At 44.7% G+C, this 25,581-nt stretch overlaps 5 protein-coding genes across 6 annotated transcripts; 3 read left to right on the top strand and 2 right to left on the bottom strand.

Moving 5' to 3' along the window:
• Positions 1 to 3,444: 3,444 nt before the first annotated feature.
• On the top strand, positions 3,445 to 14,911 carry LOC108035143 (neurotactin). 2 transcript variants are annotated; one of them, XM_017110584.3, is made up of 3 exons: positions 3,445 to 3,893; positions 11,705 to 12,351; positions 12,478 to 14,911. In XM_017110584.3, exons 2-3 carry the CDS (start codon positions 11,748 to 11,750, stop codon positions 14,409 to 14,411), a joined length of 2,538 nt encoding a protein of 845 aa, XP_016966073.1. In that variant the 5' UTR covers positions 3,445 to 3,893; positions 11,705 to 11,747; the 3' UTR covers positions 14,412 to 14,911. The 2 variants fall into 2 exon arrangements, with proteins under 2 accessions (XP_016966073.1, XP_016966075.1); XM_017110586.3 differs by lacking the exon at positions 3,445 to 3,893 and adding an exon at positions 11,533 to 11,636.
• Positions 14,912 to 15,330: 419 nt separating this feature from the next.
• On the bottom strand, positions 15,331 to 18,025 carry LOC108035142 (E3 ubiquitin-protein ligase RFWD3). The gene is made up of 2 exons (XM_017110583.3): positions 16,294 to 18,025; positions 15,331 to 16,232 (listed from the first exon to the last, which is right to left on the bottom strand). The coding sequence occupies exons 1-2, from the start codon at positions 17,861 to 17,863 to the stop codon at positions 15,673 to 15,675; spliced, it is 2,130 nt and encodes a 709-aa protein (XP_016966072.1). The 5' UTR covers positions 17,864 to 18,025; the 3' UTR covers positions 15,331 to 15,672.
• Positions 18,026 to 18,502: 477 nt separating this feature from the next.
• On the top strand, positions 18,503 to 20,952 carry LOC108035673 (cold shock domain-containing protein CG9705). The gene is made up of 4 exons (XM_044095179.2): positions 18,503 to 18,813; positions 18,893 to 19,175; positions 19,997 to 20,119; positions 20,196 to 20,952. The coding sequence occupies exons 2-4, from the start codon at positions 19,042 to 19,044 to the stop codon at positions 20,368 to 20,370; spliced, it is 432 nt and encodes a 143-aa protein (XP_043951114.1). The 5' UTR covers positions 18,503 to 18,813; positions 18,893 to 19,041; the 3' UTR covers positions 20,371 to 20,952.
• Positions 20,953 to 21,493: 541 nt separating this feature from the next.
• Positions 21,494 to 23,749, top strand: LOC108035419 (acetyl-coenzyme A transporter 1). The gene is made up of 3 exons (XM_017111040.3): positions 21,494 to 21,745; positions 21,808 to 23,212; positions 23,378 to 23,749. The coding sequence occupies exons 2-3, from the start codon at positions 21,809 to 21,811 to the stop codon at positions 23,549 to 23,551; spliced, it is 1,578 nt and encodes a 525-aa protein (XP_016966529.1). The 5' UTR covers positions 21,494 to 21,745; position 21,808; the 3' UTR covers positions 23,552 to 23,749.
• Positions 23,741 to 25,427, bottom strand: LOC108035420 (eukaryotic translation initiation factor 3 subunit E). The gene is made up of 3 exons (XM_017111041.3): positions 25,234 to 25,427; positions 24,746 to 25,138; positions 23,741 to 24,633 (listed from the first exon to the last, which is right to left on the bottom strand). Exons 1-3 carry the CDS (start codon positions 25,321 to 25,323, stop codon positions 23,809 to 23,811), a joined length of 1,308 nt encoding a protein of 435 aa, XP_016966530.1. The 5' UTR covers positions 25,324 to 25,427; the 3' UTR covers positions 23,741 to 23,808.
• Positions 25,428 to 25,581: the final 154 nt, after the last annotated feature.

Genomic DNA, 25,581 nt, shown 5'->3' with positions numbered 1-25,581 from the left:
CAATCCGACTTTGCACTTCGGATGCCAGTAGAAGTATCTGAGAAGTAGCTGCAGCCTGCCAGCGGAGTTCCCCTGTTCCTTCTATTGTCTGCCATTATTTCCACTTACTTGACTCACGCATACCGGCTGTATCTCCCTGTGGTACTTTTTCCCTTTTGAAAACTGCTGCCTCTTCAGTTTTTTTCTTCCTATTTTATTGTGTCACTGAAGATTACTAAAGACTCCGTTTTCATTTTCAATGCCCATTTGTGCATTTCGGTTTTCCTCTTTTGTGTGCACATCTTTCAACTGGCTCTTGTGGCCGTAAGGTTGATATTGTTGCAGCAGCTCAAAAGTATCAATGGTCTGTTTTGATTGCCCGGTGAATGGGACACATTGACCCCTGGAGAGTTTAGTCATCTTAAAGGCGAATTGGTTCCTTAATTGATTGTTCAGGGGGGAAGCTAACCAGCTGAAGAGTGGAGAAATCTAGTTCTGAGGGAGTTCAAAGTGTACAAGGAAAGTTGAGGTTTGTATGTCCTAAGGGAAATTAATTTTTAAAATTATAAGAACTGGTCTTTGTCCTTTTAACTTTAAAGTTTATTATTAAAGTGAACTTTAGGAGCTTCTACACCTACTTATCCAAAGTTTAATCATAACTTGCTCTTGATCTCCACCTTCGTCTTAATTGGATCAGCCCACATCCCAAATTCTGCATAGATAGTTGGCCCGAGGGGGCTACCCTGCACCCACTCCCGGCTCTTTTCCAGACGCACTGAGTCGCCTTTGAGGTGTTTAACCTCGGCGGCGAGGAACACTTAAAAGCGTTTCATGTTTTATCTGGGCAGGCAGGCGAGTCTGGGGGACTGATTCCATTAAGGGGCGCCACAACACCACCTTGGCACTTGCTGCGCCTGTTGTTCGCCACATGTCCCGCATCCCGGAGCACCGGCCTCGCCCTTCGCCGGGCTGTTTGGGTAAATAAAACAGTAACTTTTGTGGTTGCCCTCAGACCAAGTGGGTGGTTAAAAGTGGTTGTCGGTGTAGTAAAGGACTACCCACAAAAGTTGGGCTTTTTTTTTATGTCCGAACATAATTTTCAACGGGGCTAAAACAGGCGAATTTTATGTGCAACTTCCTTGTGCGCTATTTGTAGTCGACTTTGAGGCGTTTATGGGAGGGCGAGTGGGTGGAGTGGCACAAGCACCGCACCCCACACAGAAAGCCATATAATTGAGCCCAAACATTAAGCGGCTTTTTCGGGTCTTAGCTGAGCATATTGAAACCGAATCATTGGTTGATTGAATTACATCTTGTTGGGGTATTTCAAGAACTCCCTCGAACTCCTTGGTCTTCGTTTTCGGTTTCAACCGTTTCCGGTTCAAATTTAAATTAAACTTGTTAATTATTCCATCCGAGCTACCCACACGAGAGACAGGAACATGTGTTCACTCCTCCACTTCCTTCCTTGTGCGTCCCACATTTGGCGGGTTTCCTCGTTACCATTTGCAATCATGATAACGATCCGATGCGATCCCTTCTTGATCCTTCCCTGCAACGTGACGGGCATGCGTCAAACCCTGAGGTAACCCGAGCCCACCTTCACAATTCATAGTTTCGGTGGCAGATGTCGCCTAACAACGTGTCTAATGAAATGCTTCAGTAGCTCCACGATTAAATAGGGAACCCTCATGGTTCGGGGCGTGAAAGTTGTTGACATGTGGGCAGGGATACGGGGGTCTGACTGCCGGGAAGGGGGACTAGGTGGACACAAACGACCATTAATCCATTCCTAGGGGGACACTGTTGAGTCATTCAACTGGCTCCAGATCGAGATCATACATATTAACTAATCGAAATTCTCCATCTAAACTAAATATCTTACAAAAATCCATTAAAAAAAGTTAGTATGGTTTTGATTTTGTAATATAAGTATCTATTTCGCTTACAATTTTAATATTATAAATGTTTTAGGGAACCGGAAACAAACCTATCTTAATGTTGTTGCGCAAAAGTTGACCTGAATAATCATCATATTCAGTTTACCTCTGGAAATTCTCAGGGGTAGGGACGTGAATCGTATGCCAAAAAGGGGTGTTGGGCTAGGGGTAGGCCGGGGTTAGTGCTGTAATGACGCATCAGAACTTGGAATTTCCCTACACACGCCAGATGTCCTATCGGCGTAAACTGCGCCTCAGCACTTGCCAATTGATGCGCACTCGGAAACGAGTTTCGAAACCGAAATCAAAACCTTAACCCAAACCGAAGAACCCTATCAAGAAACTTCGTCCAGCCGGTTTGCTTTTGTTACCTCCCTATTTTCAAGAAAGGACAACAAAGCGAAAACCATATTTGAGGGCAGAATATAAAAATACTCTTTCAACAGATGTTTTGTACTAAAGTTCATAGCCGGAATTAAAGAATAGTGGTCCTCTGTTTTGATTAGCTGATCATAGAGTGGTTAGAGAACGAGTCCTATAATATTTTTGAACATTTTTACAAAAATAAGATAGGACTGGCTTAAACATTACACTTAATCACACTTGAAAATTTTACTTAATTCTTTTTTACAACCCCTTTTTCCAAACCAACTCTTTATAAGATTGAATACAACTATCTTTAAACCGAAACCAAATATCTTTCCAAAATTAAAGCACTATTGAACATTTTGCATTTACTGTACAGGAAAACAAAGCAATGCATGGAGAGAGTGAGAAAGAGAGTGCAGGAGAGAGTCCGCTGCCTCTGCTTTCCAGCCACCCCTATGCGGGCGCACCCCCTCCCCCTTTACCCTACGGCTCGTCCCAAGCCGGCTGTTCTGAGAGAGAGAAAATGAGAGCGGTAGCTCAATCAGAATAACGCTTCCAACGCACATTGGGCTAGTTTTATAGGAAATGTGAGTGAATTCTTTTTGATGAATCCCTTCATCCTGGTTTCTAAAAAAATTACTAATGGATCTGTCCAAAAATTCTTTTAGTTGATTTTAAATATTTATAATTATTTTCACTACAAGCATATTGCCGTTTGCTTCCAAGAATCCACAAGGACAACATGAAATAATAATTTAATAAATCTTTTGTTAATGCAGTTTTAAGCTAAGCTTAGGAAAAAATTTGATAATTTTGAAAACCAGATCAGTCTCTTTTATTTCATAAGATTATCATTAGTCAAGAATTTTTTAAATTAAAGTAAAATTGTATTGTATTAATTACAGAGTTGGCTTAAAAAATACAATTCTTCAGATATAATATTGTTATATCTTTTAATCAAACAAATTTGTTTATGGGAGTTATGTTTTTGTTTATAGTTCTATAAGTCCAACACTCTCCCCCTTTCCACTCGAGAGCGCGAGAGTGACAATAAGAGAGTCGTCCCCACTTCCAGTGGTTGCTCCGGCTCTTGCTCTGCTCTGCTCCTCTTCCACTGCCGCCTGTGGAAGCCGAAGCAGCGTCAGTCAGAGCCACGCTCTTTTGGACGCCGCACGCTTTTTCCTCTGCTCCGGTTCTCCTCGTTTTCCCATCGCACACCATCCTGCAGCAGCAGCACACACACTCTCGCCGAATAGACGCGACCAAAAAGAAAACAAAATCCAAGAAGGAATATCTCTTGTGTTCCTTTTGTGAATGCTTCGTATAAAGTGCAAATAAAATAATAACAAAATCAAAACATCAAACAAAAAACAAACGCAACTATTTTTGTGCATTTTGTTTTGCTCTGTGCCGCAAGAGTGGATGAAAGAAAACAGCAGTAAATCAGAAAAACCTCCTCGCTTGTTATACACACCTAAGTGTCCTGCAGGAAGGACATCGCGCTCCGTTCATTTATGCCACCCGCCGTGTCCACGGATTGAAGGATTATTCCCAATTGCCACATTTCAGCGACATCACTTCGTGTTTGAGTGGCTCGAACATCAGGTATGAATCGAAATTCGTGTTAAAGGACCTCGGGGAGTTTGAACAAATTGTACATTCAAAAAATAGGCTTATAATGGGTAACGAAATGTACTTTTTCTAATATAAAATTTCTGTGTAAAAGTTTTTATTGGATTATAATACCTCTTGATAGATAATATTCCTAGTTCAAGAACCTACTTCAACCTCATTCAAATATTTTAAATTTACTCATCTTAAGTTTTATCTGCGCACAAGTGAAGTATCCTTGGTTTACCTCAGCATTTTTGATCGAATTTTAAATATAAAAGAATTTCAATAGAATAAATGTACAAGTTACATGTGCAAAAACAACTTAAAAAAATAATTTAAAAAGTTAGTTATAAATAAATTTAAACACCCTCAATGATGTTCAAAATGTCAATACTGTGTTCTAAGATTTTTCATTTTTTTTTAGTTAACATTTTTATAAAATCTTTTTAATTTTCCTAATTAAAAAATAACACATTTAGAAGTTTGTTAAATATTTTCTTTGCTCCTGTCCTTGAAAATTAATAAATTAATATTAGATAATTTTACCAAAACAACATTTAAACATTTTAAAACAAAAAAAGTTATTTTTTAAAAGTTCTTCTGGTAACTTTAGTAATTTTAAAAAACTATAGGACGAGTTGAACTTTCCGCTTTTAGGTACATGAAAAATAGCTCAGCTGCAAGCCCTAAAAGTCATTAATTTAATTTCTAATCCTCCACAAGCCGTATAATTACCAGGGAAACATCTTGCCAAAACAATTTAAAGGGCGTCCCCACAAACATTTTATTTCAAGCTCCTAATAAGATTAATGGCACTTCACGATTCATTGATATAATCCCTATGCCACGGCAAACCCATCATCATCATCATATGCGTCTTGGGGTCCAATGGCTCGTGTCGGCGGTCCGACAGCTCTTTCCCCCCTGATTTCTAATTTTCCATCCTATCCAAATGGCATGTGTCATATCTACGCACGGAACACATAACCATTTGATATAAATCACAGCCCCTGACAAATCCTTTTGAACATTTCATAAACATAATGTGTGCTAATCCTCGGATATTTCAATCCATCAACAATCACGGCGCTGAGGATGGAGTGGCTCCAAAAATAGGACGACCCTTTTTGATCATTTGTATGCATGGGCAGACGCCGGCTAGAATAAATCCCCAAAAAGCGATTCAGTAAACAAATGGGAAAAGAAATCGTCGAAGGGATACCGGGAAGAAAGGCAATAATTCAATGATGAATTAATAGGCGCAGGGAGAAGATCTCGAATTCCCGGGATCTCCAGAGAAAGTTCGAGTTGGCAGCTGCTGCACTTCGATTCGCTCTAGAAAGATACTTCCGGGGAATCGGGCAGCTAAAAAGCAGGGAAAGGAAAACATCAACAAGAAGTACGGGTAGGAAGCGGTGAAGATGCCAGGCTGACGCAACATTTGCATTCGGAAAGAGATTTATTGAGGCAACTCCCCCTTGACTTTTCACTCCAACTTCCCTCATTGTTTTGCCAAGTTTTCAAAAGACAAAGCCGACAGCCCCGACCGACGATCATGATGATGTTGATGCGTGTGCCATAGTATCTCATTTTCTCACTTTACCCCAAGAAATGTGTGTGCAATCAAAAGTTTTTCTCTTCTTTACAATTCAATTTGAAACTGTTGTTTCTTATGTAAGTTGGGCGCTTTCACTCGAAAAGTAAACAACAATTAGGGAAAAACACAACGAGGAAAATGCTTCAAGAATATCAACACTTTTTCTCGCTCTGAAAGATAAACAATCCAACAAACGCTCTGCCTGCGGAGTTCATGGTCAAACAGTTTGAACGAAAATGGAGATTTCATTTAGGAAATTGTAAATCCATCAGCACCGAGAACTTGAGAGTCAAGTGCTGGGATAAGATCCCAAAACGCGCATCCCCTCGAGAGCTGCTGACAATTGACTAATGAGGGTTACAAGGGAGCCCAGCGCAAATCATAAATATTTTTCGTTGACAATTATAATTGCCCTGCGAGGAGTTTGCCTGCCAGGAATTCCCAGAGTTACTATCTTGGAGGAGATCTTTGCTTATCTGACTGAGAAAGGAACGTCGAGCTGGTGGAAAATGTGCAATAAAATAGAATGATATAATGGAAAAGACAGCCAGACGTTGGGACGAACCCTGTAATGTGTTATACAGACTCTAAGATGCTCAGTACTTGGGATTTTCTAGAAATCGTATTCTAATAACTCGAAGAATAAAAAAAATTAATATATATTCTACTCTTTTAATAAACTCCAAATAAAAAGTAAAGATCCTATAAACCCAAGGTAACACTGAATGAGCAAACAAAACCAGCGCAGCCCAAGATTATCCCATCATATCTTCAAGAGTTGTTTGTCTCTCGAGTGTAATTACAAATTCAAAAAAATGCCCTGTTTGAAGTGGAAATCTCATTCCAACTCTGTTTGCTGTTCCCATTCCCAACTCCATTTTTTCTGTACCAGTCCCCTCGTCCCAGAGCTAGGCGCCTTCCGTAGATCCTTTGAGGTTTGTGAAACTCTTTGCTCTCTACCTGCCCCAGGAGATTATCGTCCATCTAAATAAAATGGGGGGAGACGAATGAGAACTCACATCGCACGTGCATAAACCTTAAGGTTTTGCGGTTTCTGGTTTTTCCTCCTCTAGTGCACTGAAAGAAAATGCACAATGATTTAAGTAGTTAAAAAATGCTTATGGATTTTAAGCACTTGAGAACCAGGCAAACCATTTTAATAAACTTTTATGGAACAGTACATTAGTATAAACCAATCGCTCAAGAACCAACAAATATTGTCATCAGTAGATGACTTTTAATTATTTTTTAAGTTTTCTTGCTTATGGGTTTTAAGCACTTGAGAACCAGGCAAACTATTTTCATAAATGCTTATGGAATAGTAGATTAGTATAAACCAATGGTTTAAGAACCAGTAAATTTTGTCATCAGTTGTCATCAGTAGATGACTTTTTTTTGAAGATTGGGTTTTTTTAATTTTTTCTGCTACATTTTTCTAAATGTATCTCATGCTCGAGTAAACTTAATCCCCCTTCATTTTTCTGACCCCTTCCGCATTGTTCTTTGAACACGTGTCAGATCTGTTCATTAATCACCCTTCTTTTGATTGCCTGGCGAATATGAGGCTCATCATTTTCCGTTCTCCCACTTGGCCAACTTCAATAAATTGCCATGAAATTAAGTAACTTAAACCAAAATCCACAACACGGCATGATAAATCGTTAGATCAGAATATTAAAAGCTAATTTTAATTTAATTTTAAACAAATTGAGTTCGTTAGAAACTTTGCGATTTCCCTCGGTGTCTGCCTCTTTTCCGCCGTGGAAATTGGAGGCGCAAATTGAAAAATTATTTGGCCTGAGGTTATTGAATCTAAAGCGCTGATTGCAGGTGCTCTGAGTAGGGAAAATGAGTGCACTGAAAGATAACAATGTACTTACCAATTTTTTTATTTCTTGGATTCAATCTATATTCCAAAATTGAAAAATAGGATTTAAATATTTGATTTTTGTTATAAAAACTTGAAACTGGGAAATAAGTGTAATATTACGTGAGTTTTTTGCACTGTATGGTACTGAAAATGGCATAGCAATTACGAGTATTTGTTGTGTCCACTGTCTAGACAAATTTCCCCGTACGTACTCATAATTATAAACAAGAACTGCCAGGCTTAAGCGCTTTTTTATCAGCAGATCTTAATGTCTGGGCTGCGAAGTGTTCTGAAATTGTTCAAATATCCTGTTTAATTGAGCATAAACAGCGCCCACACACAAAAGCGATTTGAAAAGTGCATGTCAAAATAGTGTGTCCTGTTTCTATTTTTTATTATACCCCATTCGCACGCACACACAACGAGTGGCCGCGACGCCATCTGGCGGCTGGCGGCAACAATTTCCTCTGGCCACAAGAGATAGGAAGCCAACAGGAAACGCAATAAATAATAATAACAGGACGCGGATCGGTCAACCCGCCCACACTCCGCCCCCAACTACTGTTGCTCCCCCACTCCTTCGTTTTTCCCCTTTAATTCTCCCACTTCTTTTGTCATTTCCTTCGCACTGTTTTCGTTTCATGCTTGGCTGCCGTTAGTTAGGCGAATAAAAAACAAGGTTCAAAAATGTAATATGGTATTTCGACTATATGATACCCAGTAATCCAATAATATTTCTTTAAATTTTGTAAAAGAAATTTTTGATCAGACAAGGCGGGGATTTGTAATATTATTTAAAGAGTAGATTTCAGCTTTTATAAAGATTTTGTGGCTTGACTTATTAAATCAAATATGATATGTGGTTACATTACCTTATCTAAAAGAAATGCATTTTTACTTGCATAGAATAAAATACCAAAGTCTGTTTACTTTTAGAGAATACTTAGATGTATAACACATTTTTTAAATAACCCTTTTTTTACTGGGAGTTTTGTGTGGTTTTCCCAAATAAGTCAAATAATCTTCAATGTATATGGATCTTGTTTAAGATTATAATATTATAATCCAGTTTATTATCTTTTCCTATGTAAAACAATATACCTTTGTACTCTTAAAGTACCGCTTATAAAGAAAAAAGAAACAAGTATCAGAAACAGTGGCACAGGTTGCGTCTTTGTCGGCAGTTTGTGCCCGAAACTCTTGTACCAGTTGTCGCTTTCCCACTCGTGACGGGGGGTTATCTCCCCCAAATATACCTCCCAATTCGACACGACCCTGTTTTTCACTCCCTCAAGCAGAATAAATGGCCCAAAGCAATTGCATTTTTATGCATTTCAAAGTGTTTCTTGACATGTTTCGAGATACGAGACATTTCACCAGAATTTATTTGTTGCGCTTATGTTGGGATCTACGAGGGTTTTTGGTGGTTAGTTGGGGCAACATTTTGGTAACCCATGTTCTAGGATAATTCAGCATGATTTTGGGAACAGTGGTGGTAAATTTTTCAAAGATAATTTGTAGATACATTTTATTTCAGACTTTTGTGATCATTTTGGCATATCCTAAAAAAAGGAATACTACTTATGAAATACTAATTTAGGGATTAGTGAAAAAGTATTATACTGTTTTTTGTAATGTGTTTTTTCTAGAACCTTTCACCACAGTGCCTCCCAACATGTTTTGGTCAGTTTTTTATGTTTTAACGGCAATTTCCATGTGTAGCTCTAAGAAACATTCAGGGATAATAAAAAGGAAGCAGGGTCGGGGTTTTTCGGCTGTGAGAAGGAAGTCGAATTGCATGTCAAACGCAAGTTTCGAATTTGATTTAATTTACGAGCCAAGACCAATTACAGGCCGGTCACATATGCCGCAAAGAATCCAGAAAAAAGGGAGGACGGGGCGTAAAAGTGCCGGACTGCGTGACTTGACGACGTGGAACGATTTTCCTTTTAGCGCTTTTCATTGCGTTTTGGGTGCGTCAACTTTGTTTGCTTGACCCCCAGTGAAACAGACACTTCCTCAGACATTTCTCGGCTAATTAACAATGATCGCTATGGGTCTGGCTCTATAAATAGTTGAGTTTTGCTATTTTTTAACTAGGGCTTAATTAACACTTGCGTGGACAGTGGGTTGCAGAAAAAACCATATATTTTATAAAATTTATGGAAAATTTTATAATAATATTTGAGCTTTAAAAGTAGAACAATTCCTTAGAAATTCTTTTTTTTTTTTTTATTTTCAATTGAAAGCAAGACGAAAAAGATTTAATTATTTCTTGTCAGAATCATTTCAAAACAAGTCTTTGGTTTTATAGATGTGTCAAGATTCTTAGTATGCCAACTATCAGAACGCACTATAAAGATGCGCATTCGAGATAGTGCCCGCAGATACTCCACTTCCAGTGAACTGTAATTACTTTGACCTGTTTCTGTTTGGAGAAGGGAATACAGTATAGTACGACTGCTGCATGGACGGCAAGAACAACAAGGAGGAGGCTTATGTGCCTCTGGCCCCGTGACTTTTCCACACTTGGGCCAGACAACTTATCTCCGCCCTTTCCCGCCAGTCGACGTGGTAATACTTTGGAATCCGATTCAATTGGATTGCAATGCGTCGCCTTGTTTCAACCCAACTCTTTCCCCACTATTTTTGTGTGTGTGTTCTAGAACCATGTGTGCGACACTCTTTTTTTCACTTTCGATACGCAACATTGTCGAGTTGCTTTCGATTTTCCCCATTTCCATTTTGTGATTTTCCTTGTCGCTTGGTGTCACTCTTTTCCAGTTGACCAAATCGCTCGAAAGCGGGAAAACCAGCGAACGAACTGATAATGATGGGGAGATTATGGCACGCAACGCGATTTGAACTTAAAGTTCACATTTTAATGGAATTTCGGTTGATTTACATGACAGAGGTCGCGACTTGGCATCGTTTTTCCTTGGCCATATCTGCCATGTCGCCGCTTTTGGTCCGGGATTGGGTTTCATGCGTGCGAGTAATGGACTTGTAATGGGGGAAATGGGGAAATAATGGGGTAGCAGTTCACTGGACTGGTAGAGCAGTACTGAGACATGGCTTGGAGATAAGTTTAGTGGGTCAAATGAACAAAAATGGGATTATTATTTAACATTTTCTATAGCAAATGGATGAAAGTGAGGAAGGGAGTGCTTGATAAGCAATGTAAGCCTGGGGATTAAAGTAAAGAGTCTTTTAATCTATTAGTGAGATCATACACTAAATAGTCATGTATCTCTCAATAATGGAATATTTAGATTTACCTTCTTAAAAATTACTAAATGTCTTAGATTAATAATCAAACTTGATCTGATCGTAGTATAATCTACTAATGAGATATCTTACATAGTCGCCTGTTTGATAACTCGGATGATAATGTAAATATAATTTCTTCAAGATATAATATTTTCGAAAAGCAAATCTTTTTTTAATGATCACGTTTTTTACTTGCTTGCTCTAATGTCACTCTAATGTCCAGCTCATTAAAAAGGTCAGGTAAAGTCAAGTCAGGACTTCAAAATAAAGAATATTCCCATGACTTCTAGCAGTTTCTGGTGCGGTCAATTAGTCTGGACGTGATTTGCTACTGCAATCCCGCTGCGAGCGGCGTTTCATGGATAGCAATGCACAAAAAAGGACGCGGCGAATGTCCTTGGATGCTTTCTACGACGATTTTATAGTTTTTCGCTAATTAAGAACGTTTTTCCGAGAACGTGGGACGTGTGAAAAGCGACAAGGCGCACGTACCAACTCAAGAAACTCAGGGAAATTGTAGGAAGGAAGGGATTCGGTTCAGGGATTGGATCACAAAATGATCGGTATATGCAGCTGGCTCAGCTCGTTTAATAAATTTGCGGTCTTCCCGCCCCGAAAAAACGCCATGCTGCCGCGATATGTTGAGGGAAACACGAGCAATTTTTCCTTGGCCTACCTGTGACAGCATTTTCCAGGTAGGATTTTCAACTAGAACTTCAGGTAGTGAAAGGGAAAGAGCGAGAGGGCGAGGAAAACCCTCGAGCAATTGTGCAAGGACAAAGGTGAGCGAGGCAGCCGGCATTTGCCAGGATCAGCAGCTGATCCTTGCATCAGGAATTCCGGCCAGAACGGTATAAAAATCCCGTGCAGCTGGGAGCGGCAGCTAGAAGCATTTCAGCCAGCGATCGTGATAGATCCTAGATCGTAGATCCCTAAAAAATCGTTACTAGAAACCAGAGCCAAAGTGTAACCTAGTTATTTCTGCAACTAAGTCAAGGTTTGTCCTGCAAAGGACCTGAAATTCAGAACATATGCTAAGAAAATATATTTTTCCATATTTTCCAGAATTCTCGCAGAGTTCTCTAAACGATCTTGAAGCATCTACAATATGGGCGAACTCGAAGAGAAGGAAACCCCGCCCACTGAGACGACAGCCGCCCAGCAGGAGGCTCTCGAGGAGCCCAAGGAAACGGACAAAATGCTGGACAAAAAAGAGGATTGCAAGGAGAAGACACCCAGTCCGCAGACCTCCAAACCAGCGTCTCCTAGTGCCGACAAGAAATCCTCACCAGTAGCCGACAAGAAAATCGTAGACACCGAAGCAGAGAAATCCAAGCCAGGAAATGGAGAGGAAATCATTGATATTCCCGCCGAAAATGGCACAAAGACCGAGGGCGCCGATGAAAAGAAGATCAGCAAGGAGGAGCGCGAGGTCAAGCCCAAGAAAATACCTATTGGAGGCCTCAAGCTGCCCGGTTTCTTCATGAAGAACAAGCCCAAGGCGGAGGGCGATGGTGCCGAGGGCGAGTTGCTGGAGAAGGAGGAGGATAAGGATAAGGAGGAGAAAGGAGATGCCGCAGCGGTGCCTGGCAAAGATGATCAGAAATCTCGTCCAGGCCTGGGAGAACGCTTGCGCAACTTTTTCGCCCGCAAACCATCCGCCGAGAAGGAAAAGAAGCAGCTGGTGAATGGAGATGCCGATGCCAAGTCGGGTTAGTACATTGATTCTTTATTACTATTTACAAAAGGTGGAAATATTTTACTCATTTATACAGAATGTTTCGTACCATTTGAGATAATACCCTACAGTGCGAACTAATTCGTTTCTCCATTTACAGAAGCCACAGCTGAAGCTACGCCTGGCGATGATGCCTCCGATGCACCACAAAAGCGTGGCCTTTTGAACGCCATCAAGCTGCCCATTGCCAACATGATACCGAAAAAGAAGAGCAACGATGACGTGGAGCTGGGTTTGGGCAAAGCCGGTCTGGCCTCCATGGAGACCCTTGACGATTCCCTCAAGGATCAGGACACAGTCGATCGGGCACCCGTCAAGACCAACGGCACCGAAGAGATTAAGGACGAGCTTAAGGACGAGAAGCTGGCGGCGGAGGAGAAACTGGCCGCCGAGGAGGAGGAGCAGAACAGGCCCGTTTCCCTGCTTACTCGCCTGCGTGCCTACAGATGCAGTGTGGACGATGCCCTGATTGTTTTCGGCATCCTGTTGTTCGTGCTCCTTTTGGCCGTCATCGGCTATGTGCTGACCCACGAGACATTGACTACGCCGCCGCTGCGCGAAGGACGCTACATCATGGCAGTGACGGGCTGCGGACCCGTGGAGGGTGTTAAAGAGGATGGAGCCTTCGCCTTCCGTGGCATTCCCTATGCCAAGCCGCCTGTGGACAGGCTGAGGTGGAAACCGGCTGAGCTGATTGATGACATCAATATGTGCTGGAACGATACCCTGCCAACGCACAACAGCAGTGTGGTGTGCACGCAGAGGCTGGGCAATGGAACCACCGTGGGCGATGAGGACTGCCTGTACCTGGATGTGGTCACCCCACATGTGCGATACAACAACCCCCTGCCAGTTGTTGTCCTGATTGGTGCCGAATCATTGGCTGGTCCTTCGCCCGGAATACTGCGTCCATCAGCTCGCTATTCCCGATCGCACGATGTGATCTTTGTTCGTCCCAATTTCCGTCTGGGTGTCTTCGGCTTCCTAGCTCTGGATGCTCTGACCAAGGAGGCACATCCGCCCACATCTGGCAACTATGCGCTCACCGATATCATTGCCGTGCTGAAGTGGATCAAGCTGAACATTGCCAACTTTGGCGGCGACCCGAAATCCGTCACTCTGCTGGGTCATCGTGCTGGAGCCACTCTGGTTACCCTTTTGGTCAACTCGCAGAAGGTCAAGGATCTGTACACCAGGGCGTGGGCTTCATCTGGATCGGCCATTCTGCCTGGAAAGCCCCTCAGCGAATCTGGTAAACTCAACGAGCAACTGATGGCCACCCTGGAGTGCACGGATGTGGAGTGCCTGCGCGAAGCGTCCAGCGAGCGTCTTTGGGCCGCCACCCCCGACACTTGGCTGCACTTCCCCGTGGATCTGCCCCAGGCCCAGGAGGCGAATGCCAGCGGCAGCCGACACGAGTGGTTGGTGCTCGATGGCGATGTGGTCTATGAGCATCCTTCGGACACCTGGAAGCGCGAGCAGACTAGCGAGAAGAATCCAATCCTGGTGATGGGCGCCACTGCTCACGAGGCGCACACCGAGAAACTGCGTGAATTGCATACAAACTGGACGCGTGAGGAGGTTCGTGCCTATCTGGAGAACTCGCAGATCGGAGCTCTGGGCCTCACCGACGAGGTTATCGAGAAGTACAATGCCAGCAGCTACGCGTCGCTGGTCTCCATCATCTCGGACATTCGCAGCGTTTGCCCGCTGCTAACGAATGCGAGACAGCAGCCGAGTGTGCCGTTCTATGTGGTCACCCAGGGCGAGGGAGCGGACCAGCTGGCCACCGTGGATGCCGATGTCCAGGCCATTCTGGGTCGCTATGAGCCGCACACCGTGGAGCAGCGTCGCTTCGTGTCGGCCATGCAGCAGCTCTTCTACTACTATGTGTCCCATGGCACGGTGCAGTCGTTCGTGCAGAACCGCAGGGTCATCAACGTTGGCCAGGATGCGCTGCCGCAGGAGGACTACTTGCCCTGCAACTACTGGATCAGCAAGGACATAGTGCCGCGATACGCGCGCGTCGATTAAGCGAACCAAAATCCCAACAAGTTAGCCCTGCGCAGCTAATCTGTCTCACCTGTCTTTATGCGCATGGGGATCGATTATCTCATTCAGCTTTGTTACGGCTTCCAATTCTGCTAAATTTAAAGCCATCCCTCACTCATAATACCAAGTTGAGCTCTTAACTGTTTGACTCAAATGCGATAGCACTCGGACTCATTTAAATTTAGTAGGAACCGAATCAAAGCTTCATTTTTCCCGACTTCGTTTCGAGTTTAGTTTAGCCTAAGTTAATCTAGTGTTTATATATATATAAATATAAAGATATGTGTAACGGATATTTAGTTATCGTACAGTTTAAGTTGAAAGTCCTAAGTTATGCTGACTCCGTACGTTTCTTCACGCGAAAACGTATTCTCTAATCTTAACATTAACGATCACAAGAAAACACACACGACACAAAAAGCAAACAGCGAAAACACAAATAAAACATCACAAAATATACAAAATTATACTTGAAAAGTATAGATCTGCGTCTTTCAACTATCCAACACACTAATCTATATACTATACTATAAACCATATACAACTATATAGGAGTAAATGCCACAGAGGTTTTTGATCTACCAAACCCGCAAACGACCAACGACGAAACGTAACTTTTTTGATACAATTTTACAAAACTCAAGACTCGAGAGAACCGCAAACCGAATTCATTCATTGGGTTTGCCAACGCTGGCCAGGATTGTTCACAATCTCAGCTCAAAACTCATTGCAATTTTTAGATCGAGAGACTTTTCCAAATGTAGAAAATGTTGCAAACATTTTGAGACTGTCAGGAATGAATTTAGACACATATATTCAATCATTCGTTCATTTCCACCATTCACCTAGGAGTATCTGTAGTTACGCATATATATAAATCGGATATTGTATGGATAACACATTTTTGTATAGCTTTATATGTATATTATTAATCGAACCAACATTTTCTATTGTTTTATACAAGACTTATCCACAACAGTTTACGAGCATTCAAAAATTGAAATCAAGAATCAAAAACAGAACATGGAGTACACAATATAGATTTATGTTCAGAGTAATCTTGTACGCGAACCGCAAGGTTGACAAATGTTTAATAAACGGAAATAATGAGAAAATTTAAACTAACAACTAAGGCTTATATGTTCGTCCATTTTCAGCAGTCTCTTGTTTTTTAAGAAATCACCTACAACTAAACACTTCTTTGGGTATTTTCATGGAAAACGAGTGCACATGCGGGCATTTCTCATCGCTTGGAACTGTTAACTTTGTAGACGCGACACTTGTTGTCGGTGAGGGCGGCCAAATAGGATCCGGCCTGAGTGGCTACCGGGCAGATGTCGTAGACCACCTCGTTGACGGGCATCGTTTGCACCCGCTCCTCCCGCCGTACATCGTGCATCATCAGCTGCTTGCTGTCCTGCAGATAGCCCACAACCAGGGTGTTATCCTCGACGCCCAGCTGGGTCGGTCGCGTCATAATCGGCGTGGCCTTCGAGCCGAAGATGGTTGCCTTCACCTTCAGCACCGGCGTACCGTCCATCTTGTCCATTCGGCCCAGTATGAAGCGGGACTGGGGCGAAGTGGGATTGGAGCGGGCCGAGATGAGCACCGTGTCCTGCACGGCATCGTACTGCATGGACAAGAACGGTCCCTCCACATTGAGCCGCGTGGGCACTGCCGTATCATTGGCCGCGGCGTACTCGTAGAAGGTGAGGGCCGTCAGCTGGCAGACCAGGAAGCCGCCACTGATAAAAGTCTTATTGGGTGGCACTGGAACTATGTGTATCACAGGACTAAAGTTGTCTGTAAGGGATTACAAAATGCATTAGAAGGGAACTTCAAGTTTGCAGTATCAAGAGCTCACCTTCGGCTTGGAACTCGCAGAGTATGTTCTCGGGAAACCTCAAGTCATAGATATAGACCCCTCCTCGCAGATCGCCGCCGTACAGGAAGTGCTCGCGCTCGTTGCGATCCAGAGCGCAGGACCAGAGCATCTTGTCATGAGCGGTGAACATGGACGAGCACAGTCGCGTCCTAATGTCAAAGATCTTGATCTTCGGCTCCCGACTGGCCACCGTTAGCAGGTGCTGGGACTCGCTAAATGCAATGTCCCTGACCAACAGTGCCGAGGTGTGCAGGAAGTGCAGTGGCTTGAAGCTGGGCGGATCGATGAACCGCACCCCATAGCCGGGGAACAAGTTCTGCGCGCTCTTCTGGGAGGCCACCAGCATGGAGTGCTTGGCGGAGTAGAGTAGCACCCGACAGCCGGGCTCTCGGGTGATCTCAAAGTTCTTCTCCATGTACAAGCGATGCATGGCCAGCTGGTGAATGCCCTTCTGGCCACCGCAGCCATCTGCATCGCCTCCAAAGGCTCCTCGACCGCCGCCCGCCCTCACCAGCTCCTTCAGCCGTTCGTTGTCCTTCTGCAGGAGCATCAGCTTCTCGGCGGTCAGAGTGTGGGCCAGCTTGGCGGTGGCCAGCTCTGTGGTCAGGGTCTGGGTACGCCGACGCTCCGCCTCCAATTGCTCCCTAATATCCGTATCCAGCATCTGGATTCGCTTGGCGTACAGGTGACGAATGTCCCTGAATGTGGCCTTGGTTTTGCACTGCGGACACACTTTTACGGAGGATTGGCGTTGGCTCTCGTTCAGCCATCTTCGTATGCAGGACTCTCCGAAGAGGTGGCCACAGCGCAGGGAGACCAGTCGATGCTCGCCGCTCATCTCCCAGGAGTCCAGACAAATGGGACACGTGAGGCCATCATCTTCGTCCTCCACAATTGTGGGTTTGCCCTCGGGCGATTTTTTAAGGCTTTTATCGGCGGCGGCAGAGAGACGTTTGCGTTTTTTCGGCGGTGACGGTGTGTCCAGTGAGATCACACCTGGTTCCTCGCCTTGGTTTCGGCGGGAAGTGCTGGGCGGACTGGGCATGGGCGGAGGATCCACCAGGAGCACCGCAGGAGCTTCGGGCTGCTCTTGGTCTGCCAGTTGCGCCTGGGGCTCGGCCTCCTGGTTCTCATTGGGCTGATCTGCTTGCAGCTCAGCCTCTATCTGATTCTCAGGCGGCGGATCCACAATGAGCCGCTGATCTTCAGCTGGTTCTGGATACTCCTCGGGCTCTGCCAGTCGACGATCAAGCAGTAAGAGCTCATGGCGAAGCTGTGCGGCTACCGCCCGAGCGCCTGCTCTCACGTCCGCAGGCTCCAAGTATGGCACAGCCTCTTCGGAGTCCCCACTGGCGTCATCAGAATTGTATGCATCCTCCATTTCGCGCAGCACATGATCCGGATCAAAGTCGGGATTCTGGGTCATAATCCGCTGCCAGTTCCGCCTGCGCACGACGGGCTGATCGGATTCCCTGCTGTCCGATGAGAAGATATCCGGATCCACGACGCCCTCGCCTTGTGCGTCTCCGTCGCTCTCCGTATCACTCATGTGAAATGGGTAATAGTGGGAAATACTATAAAAATATGATAATACTGGTAAAAAACATAGCGGTAACTGGGTTGTTTTGTTATTTTTTTTTAAAGAATTTCGCGGAGGACAAGACGCTAAATCTATCTAGAGGTGGACCAAGGCGAGGGGCGACGTGAGCGTCGTTAGAGATGGCCAAAGAGAAACTATCGAAGGAAGCTTAAACTTAAACTTGAAAAATATTTAAACAATTTTTCTTTAACTAAATGGGGGTATTGATTTTATTTATTTATTTTTTATTTATAAACTTGTTCCAAACTCATTAAATGCCTTAATTACTTTTAATGTTATAAGATATTTCTATTTTCCTTTTGCACAACAGAAACATTTTTCATTCATTTTCTATTAATCCAATGAGTTAAACGAACACCAGTTTCCACCAAAGAATTATTGTAAAAGGTTGAATATTATAAACATTTAAAATAATTTCTAAAAATAAAAATAATTTTATGATCAAAGCAATAAACAAATACGCTTTTAAGCCGTCAAACAATGTTTATAAATTATTAAAAACTTTTTTAAATTTGCATATTTTGAGTTGCTATAAATATCGATATTCATAACGACTAGTCGATTGCTTTTGGAATTTTCTAGCACAGCGCGACACGGTCAGTCTAAATCAGACTTTGACGCCTCAGCCGCCATTCGTCGAAAAAGTGAAATCCTTAAAAAGCGCGCATTAAACGGAGTTAATACCCGACCAAAAAGCTGAATAAAATCCAGGGCTTACTAAGTGAATAAAAGGCACAGAGCACAAGGCTTAAGCAGAGGGTTTGAAGGGTTAAGAAACACCGGCATTTCTCCAAGCGGCAAGCAATTGCATCAGTGTGCGGTTGTCCCAGAAAAAGGAAGCTTACATTTCAGGTTGCCAACCTTCGAAAGGTGCTAAATAAGAGGGCGTGAAGTTCGCGGTAAGCTAGAGGGAGGAGGTGAAATAAGTGCAACGCAATTTGCTGGCTGACTAACCCCCCGTGGCCTTGAACTCGACAGACTTGGCTGCCGTCCACTCACCCACACACACACACACTCCCGAGCATATATACACACGCAAGCCGCTTCTACTAACTGAAGAGAAGAGCGGTGAGGAGAGGGGAAGAAAACACACACAGAAAGCGGAAGTAAACAGGAAGAAGAAAGCCATGGCCGAGCCAAGGACGCCCGAGAAGCTGCTGACCGCCAAGCCGCCGGTGTTCCACCACAACAGCCACAGTCCCAATGCCTCGCTGCAGCTGCCCAGTCCCATCATCACGAGGCGCACTCGCACGGCCTCGACGTAAGTCCACCTTCCCTCCACCCGCCTCCTGCCCCTGTCCAGTCCCGCCCGCCTCCCCGCCACCCACTTGGCACACGCTCTTGACCCCTAAAACAACTTTGGCCCTTTCAGGGGTTCCGGGCCAAATGAGACCCCTAAATTCAAAGTATATTGAGTAGATATCCTTTTAAAATCATTTGTTAGGCATTTTTATCTAAATAAATCCAAATAAACCCAACTCAAAATCAACTGATCCGTTCCTCAGTTTAAAGAAATTATTTATAGGATGTTAAAATTATCATCATCATCAGTTTTGGTTTTTTATTTCGCATCTTTGTCCTGCAGATACACAATTTGGTGTTCTTTTTTCGTAATTTTAATACGACATTATATACAAATCTTAGATTTCTTAATCTTTAATATTACAAAAATATTTATATACATTTCCAGTTTTTGTTTTTAATCTTAATTTAATACAATTGAACTCAAATTTGCTTCATAAAATGTATTACTGATTTTTATTGTATATCTTAAATATTTTCCTGAAGTATTAGTTGTTTCAATAGTTGTATTTATTTTGTATTTTAAAATTATATATCACATTTAGTATATTATATATAAATAACTACTTAATGTTCTTCCTCCTGCAATTATTAGCTCTTAGCCACCCTAGCCGCCCCTCTGTAAATAAACCCCCTACTTAATTTCTGCCTTCGGCCCTGTCCTTTCATCATCCATTGATTTAATTGTGTCCTCCTGCTTTTCCTGTCCCTTTTCATCAAACGCTGCCAAAATCCAAACACGCGCAAACTCAAAATATAAAAAAATGGTAACAAAAACAGCTCCGCTCGGGCCTTGGAAAATCCGGTTGTGACCGGCGTTGTGAAATCCTTCAGCCGCACCAAAGGACACGGCTTCATTACACCCCACGCCGGCGGAGAGGACGTTTTCTGCCATGTTTCCGAGTAAGTGGATGAATAAAGCATGCGCGACCTCTGAGCTGGCTCTTTAAAATCAACAAAAATGTAATCTCACCCACAGCATCGAGGGCGAGTATGTGCCCATGCCCGGGGACGAGGTCAAATACCGCCTGTGCGCCATTCCGCCCAAGTACGAGAAACACCAGGCGGTGCACGTGCAGATTAGCAACCTGACGCCCGAGGTGCACCACAAGTGGGAGGAGCCCTTCTTCGGCGGCTCCTCGCCCGCCAAGTAATTCTCCAGGCTGGGAGGCCCAGGATGCGGAGTCAGGGAGCGGCAAAGTGAGCACTTAAAAGCTGAACGGCCTTCCAGGAAATTTAATTGAGCTGAAGCACGCCACCCGAGATGAGCGAAATGGAAAACCCGAGCAGAACCAGAACAATAACCATGAAAGTAACTGAAACCGTAGCCAGCGCAGAAGCAGCCAGGAAAAAGCCCCAAACCAGACCAGATCGAACGTAATAGAATAGAGCAACAGGCCTGCCTGCCTGCCATCCAGCCAGCAAGCCTGCCAGCGAGCAGCATCACCAGAGTTTCAATTGAACACTTAATTAGAATTTAAGCTAAGCTATGAAAGTCAAAACACAGTCACAAAAGCGTTGCCTTTGCCTCTGCAAGAGGCGAGGGCAACCGAAACCAGTTTCGAGTATATTATTGAAAACGTATGTATTTTGGAAATGGAAATTGTTGTTCGAGAAGCCACTGTATCAGTAATTACTTTTAATTATATCGAAACATCTGAATGTGTTCGCCAAGCAAACAAGCAAAATGCTCTCAGTAATTCACTTTATTATTAAAACGAAAGCTGCAAAAACAATTGTGTCGGTGATTTTTATGGAGTGGTGTGGGAGTTGAGTGTTATCTGCAGATGTGCGTGTTTTTATATTCACAACTGCGGTCAGCGTAATAAATATTAGTCGTTGTGAGTAGATAATATAATATAGTAGAAACAAATTGATAAAATTCCAGTAGATTAAATATATCAGAAAGTTGTTACATTATACATTACACTAATGTATTGTTCTAAATGGGTAATCAATCTTATCTAAAACCTTAAATTGCATAATATAGGTTCTTTTCTGGAAGATATATGTACTTCTTATATGGAAAATCGAATCAGTCAAGTTTCTTGATGGGATCCTATTTCATTTCGTAATGTTACATTTAACTTAATGGCGCAGCATAGGTACCTACATATTTCTGCACAGGCTGACTTATCGCAGTGGAGTTATAAATAGAAAACCCAACTCACTCCCTTCTAGGATTTCAGTTTCGTAAGCCTCCCGCCACCAAGTTCAAATTTCGAGCGATAGTGTGACCATAGCAATATTTTATAGCACCTGCCTGCGTAGTGCGACCTCCAGTTGCTATAAAAGTATATTAAAACGAACGTCAACAAACATATGCCACGAAAGAAAATATTCCGATTTGAGGGAATATGATTTAGTTAAAAGACCACTGGCACAGAGTACCCAACCCTTTCATCCAGACATCAGACCAAACCAAAAGCAGTACGAGGACATCATCGAGAAACTAGGGGAAAAGCTCTGCGCTTGAGTGACGTGGACCTGGGACATTTGTTGTTATTCGTTGGTGATTAGGAAAAACAGGTGAGCCGGTGGCCTCCAAAGTGACATGTGCATATAATACAGACTACCTTATGCCCCTACAGCATGTCTGCCATAAGGAGGAAGCCAACGGGCAGCCATGTCGACCAGGATTTGCTCATCGAGGAGCACCCTAAGCTGGACAAGGAGGCGGAGCACCAAAAACCCGACATTCGCGGGGATCGGAGGAACATAGCCATACTCTTGTTTCTGTATGTGCTGCAGGGAATACCCATTGGCCTGATAGCCGCCATTCCCATGCTGCTGCAGAACCGAGGAGCCAGCTACAAGCAGCAGGCGGAGTTCTCCTTCGCCTACTGGCCCTTCAGCCTGAAGCTGCTGTGGGCTCCCATTGTGGACTCCCTGTACATCCGACGATTTGGTCGGCGGAAATCCTGGCTAGTCCCAGTGCAGTACCTACTGGGCGCCTTCATGCTGCTCCTCTCTGTCCACGTTGATCGCTGGCTGGGCGGGAATGGTGTGGACCCAAATGTTCCGCTGCTGACGCTGCTCTTCTTCCTGCTCAACTTCCTGGCCGCCACCCAGGACATCGCCGTCGATGGCTGGGCCCTGACCATGCTGAAGCGATGCAATGTTGGCTATGCCTCCACCTGCAATAGTGTGGGCCAAACCGCCGGCTATTTCCTGGGCTATGTGGTGTTTATTGCTCTGGAGTCCAAGGATTTCTGCAACACCTATTTGCGAGATGTGCCACTGGATGATGGCATGATCACGCTGCCCCGCTTCCTTTGGTTCTGGGGCATCACGTTTGTGGTAGCCACCACTTTGGTGGCCATTTTCAAGAAGGAGAACGACATTGAGGACGCCCACATGGACGCACGCTACACGGAAGAGCACGAGCTGAACATTCACGAGAGCTACAAGATCCTGTGGGACATGGTGCGCATGCGTCCTGTCCAGATCCTGGCCGTGATCCTGCTCACCGTGAAGGTCACGTTTGCCGCCTCGGATGCAGTGACCAGCCTAAAGTTGATTGATGCCGGGGTGCCCAAGGATAAGCTGGCCTTGCTGGCCATTCCACTCATTCCGCTGCAGCTTATCTTGCCGCTGGCCGTGGGTCGCTATACGAATGGACCCCGCCCCATGGACGTCTATCTGAAGGCCATTCCCTACCGCATCATCATGGCCACGGTGGCCACTGGGCTGGCCTACATCACACCCTATATTATCCGTGGAGGAACAGTGCCCGTCTACTACTACGTCCTGCTGGTCACTAGCTATGCCATCTACCAAGTATTCCTGTACTCCATGTTCGTGGCCGCCATGGCGTTCTTCGCCAAGATCTCCGATCCCGCTGTGGGTGGCACCTACATGACATTCCTCAACACGCTGTGCAACCTGGGCGGTAATTGGCCCAACACCGTGGTGCTGTGGCTGGTGGACGTGCTCACCTGGAAGCAGTGCTCCACTGATGCGGAAAACACCTGCCTGGGCAAGGAGGAGCAGCAGGTGAGTGGTTTAGGAGGAGAATTCAGCCATCTTCAAGATACTTTAGTTAAAAAAATTATGGGAAACAGCTTCAAGATAGAATATAAGACAAAAGATATGTTTAATCTATCTTGAAGATACCCTCTGGGCGATAAGATATATAACTTATATTCGTTTCTTCCGCAGAGCTGTGAAGCGTCGGCTGGCAAGTGCGAGATCGCCTTCGATGGCTACTACTTGGAGTCGGGCATCTGCGTCGTCTACGGCATCGTTTGGCTGCTGCTGGTGCGCAAATGGATAGTCTATCTGCAGGACCTGCCCGTGCGATCTTGGCTGGTGGTCAAGCAGAAGGCGCGGTAGCAATCAATAGTGTGATCCGGGGCCAGATCCCCAAGGGGATCCAGCACCGACCCGTAGGTACAAACAACTAATTCTAGGATTAGCAGACGTTTGCATTCTGTAGGCTAGCGAAAGTTTATAAATTCCCGCCTTCGTATTGTTTTTGTATAACTGAAATTAATTCCAATGGAAATAAAATCAAATGTTGAATTGAGCGAATGGTTATGATGCTGATTTATTCACTTCAAAAAAAACCTTTTGTAGACGAAGTCAGAAATTTAATAGTACTTCCAAGAGTCGACGGATTCCTGGTTCTGCTTCTGCTTGCTCTTGCGCTCAATCAGACCGGCCAAATGCTCCGATCGCATGGACAGCGAGTCGATCTTCTCCACCAGCTGCTGGTAGGGACTCAGCGGCTGGGTGCCCATCACCACATGGCCAAGCTTCGAATCGATCTTGGCATTCAGCCGGGCATTGCGGATCAGGTTGACGATCCAGCACTCCGCCTCGTTGGGCTTCATGTTCAGCTTATCGGCTAGCATGCTAATGGTGATGCACTGATGGATGCGGCAGAATGTCTCGAAGATCATCAGACGGGCATCCTCCACGAACTCGTTGAGGCAGGCCACAATGAAGAAATCGTTTAGGATCACCGTCTGGCACTCGTGCAGCTTCAGACGCGCTCCCTCGAAGTCAAAGTTCACGTACAGGCACTCCAGGAATTCGGTGATGGGATCGCGGTAAGTGTACGACTCCTGCTGGATCACCTTGATCAGATCCTTCAGAGCGTTGCGGCGGGTGCGGTTGATCACTACGGCGGTGGCCAGGTAACGCATGATGTGCGGGCACATCGTCTGAATGGCGTTCAAATACAGTGGCTTGTAGAGGAACATCTCGATGATGAGATCGCGTCCCTTGGGATGGTTGAAGAAGACCAGGACCGACCAGTGGATCAGCCAGGTGCGCTGCTGCAGGGCTTGGATGGTGCTGAAGTTGGCACTGTCGATGTAGTCGCGCAGACGCGTCAGATCCTCCAGGGCGGTATTCCAGTTTAGGGTAAGGATCTCGGCGGCCAGCTTGCCCCACAGCACGTTCAGGTAGTTCTGTAGGGAGTTGGGAGACCATAAACGGGTTATAGACGCAATTTTCACCACTTGTAAAGGAATGTCGGAATACAGGAGAGACTTTCTCCTCTCAAATAACACCCATACACACCTTGTCATTGGGCGACATGACGATGAGGCAGAAGTACAGGTAGGAGGTGGACTCTTGGTAGTTGCCGCACTCGTACAGGTACTTGGCCAGCTTGTAGGCGCTCTCCAGGTGCTCCACCTTGAAGTTGTAGTCCTTCTGCAGGGCGCTGACGAAGGTCTTCGAATCCTTCATGCTCTCGCCGTTCTTCAGGATGTCGGTGGCCTTCATGATGGGCGCCACCTCGTTCTGGAGCTGCTTGAGGGTGGCCAGCACCTCGGCCTTGCGCTGCACCAGCGCCTCGGGCATCTCCTGGCTGAGATTCAGGCGCTTGCGGGTGTCCATCGTGTAATCGATCATGTTCGTCTTGTTCACCGTCTCCAGGATGTACTCCAGCAGCTCCTGCTGGTTGTAGATCTGAAACGGAACGCACATACATGTAGATGACCCATAGATATCTGCTGGTGACACGGCAAACCGCTGGCGGAGCACCGCCTGGTCGCGTTTCTAACCTCCTTGCCGCACAAGAACTCCATCAGCGGGAAGGTCAAGTGCCTGTCCAGGTATTGACAGTTGATGCGTGTTAGGTCGAAACTGGCCATGATTGCTGCTGTTTTACTGTGTTTTCACAACGAAATTTACACGCAAAATCCGCAGAAAATACGCGTGCGAAAGGCAATCAGTGTGCCCAGGGATGAAAAGAATGACGCCCTTTCAGTGTTACCAAGGGGCGGAAAAGCGGGCACCCCAAAAATACCAAGATGCTGTAAGCGGTATTTTTCTCGGAGCTTGCATATGGGCGCGCTTTTTTGAAATGTATTTAAAACTTAACAAATATATCACTTTTTATATGATTTTAA

The sequence above is a fragment of the Drosophila biarmipes genome, chromosome 3L (genome assembly GCF_025231255.1).
Source record: "Drosophila biarmipes strain raj3 chromosome 3L, RU_DBia_V1.1, whole genome shotgun sequence".
NCBI lineage: Eukaryota > Metazoa > Arthropoda > Insecta > Diptera > Drosophilidae > Drosophila > Drosophila biarmipes.
This window is presented reverse-complemented; position numbering and strand designations above follow the sequence as displayed.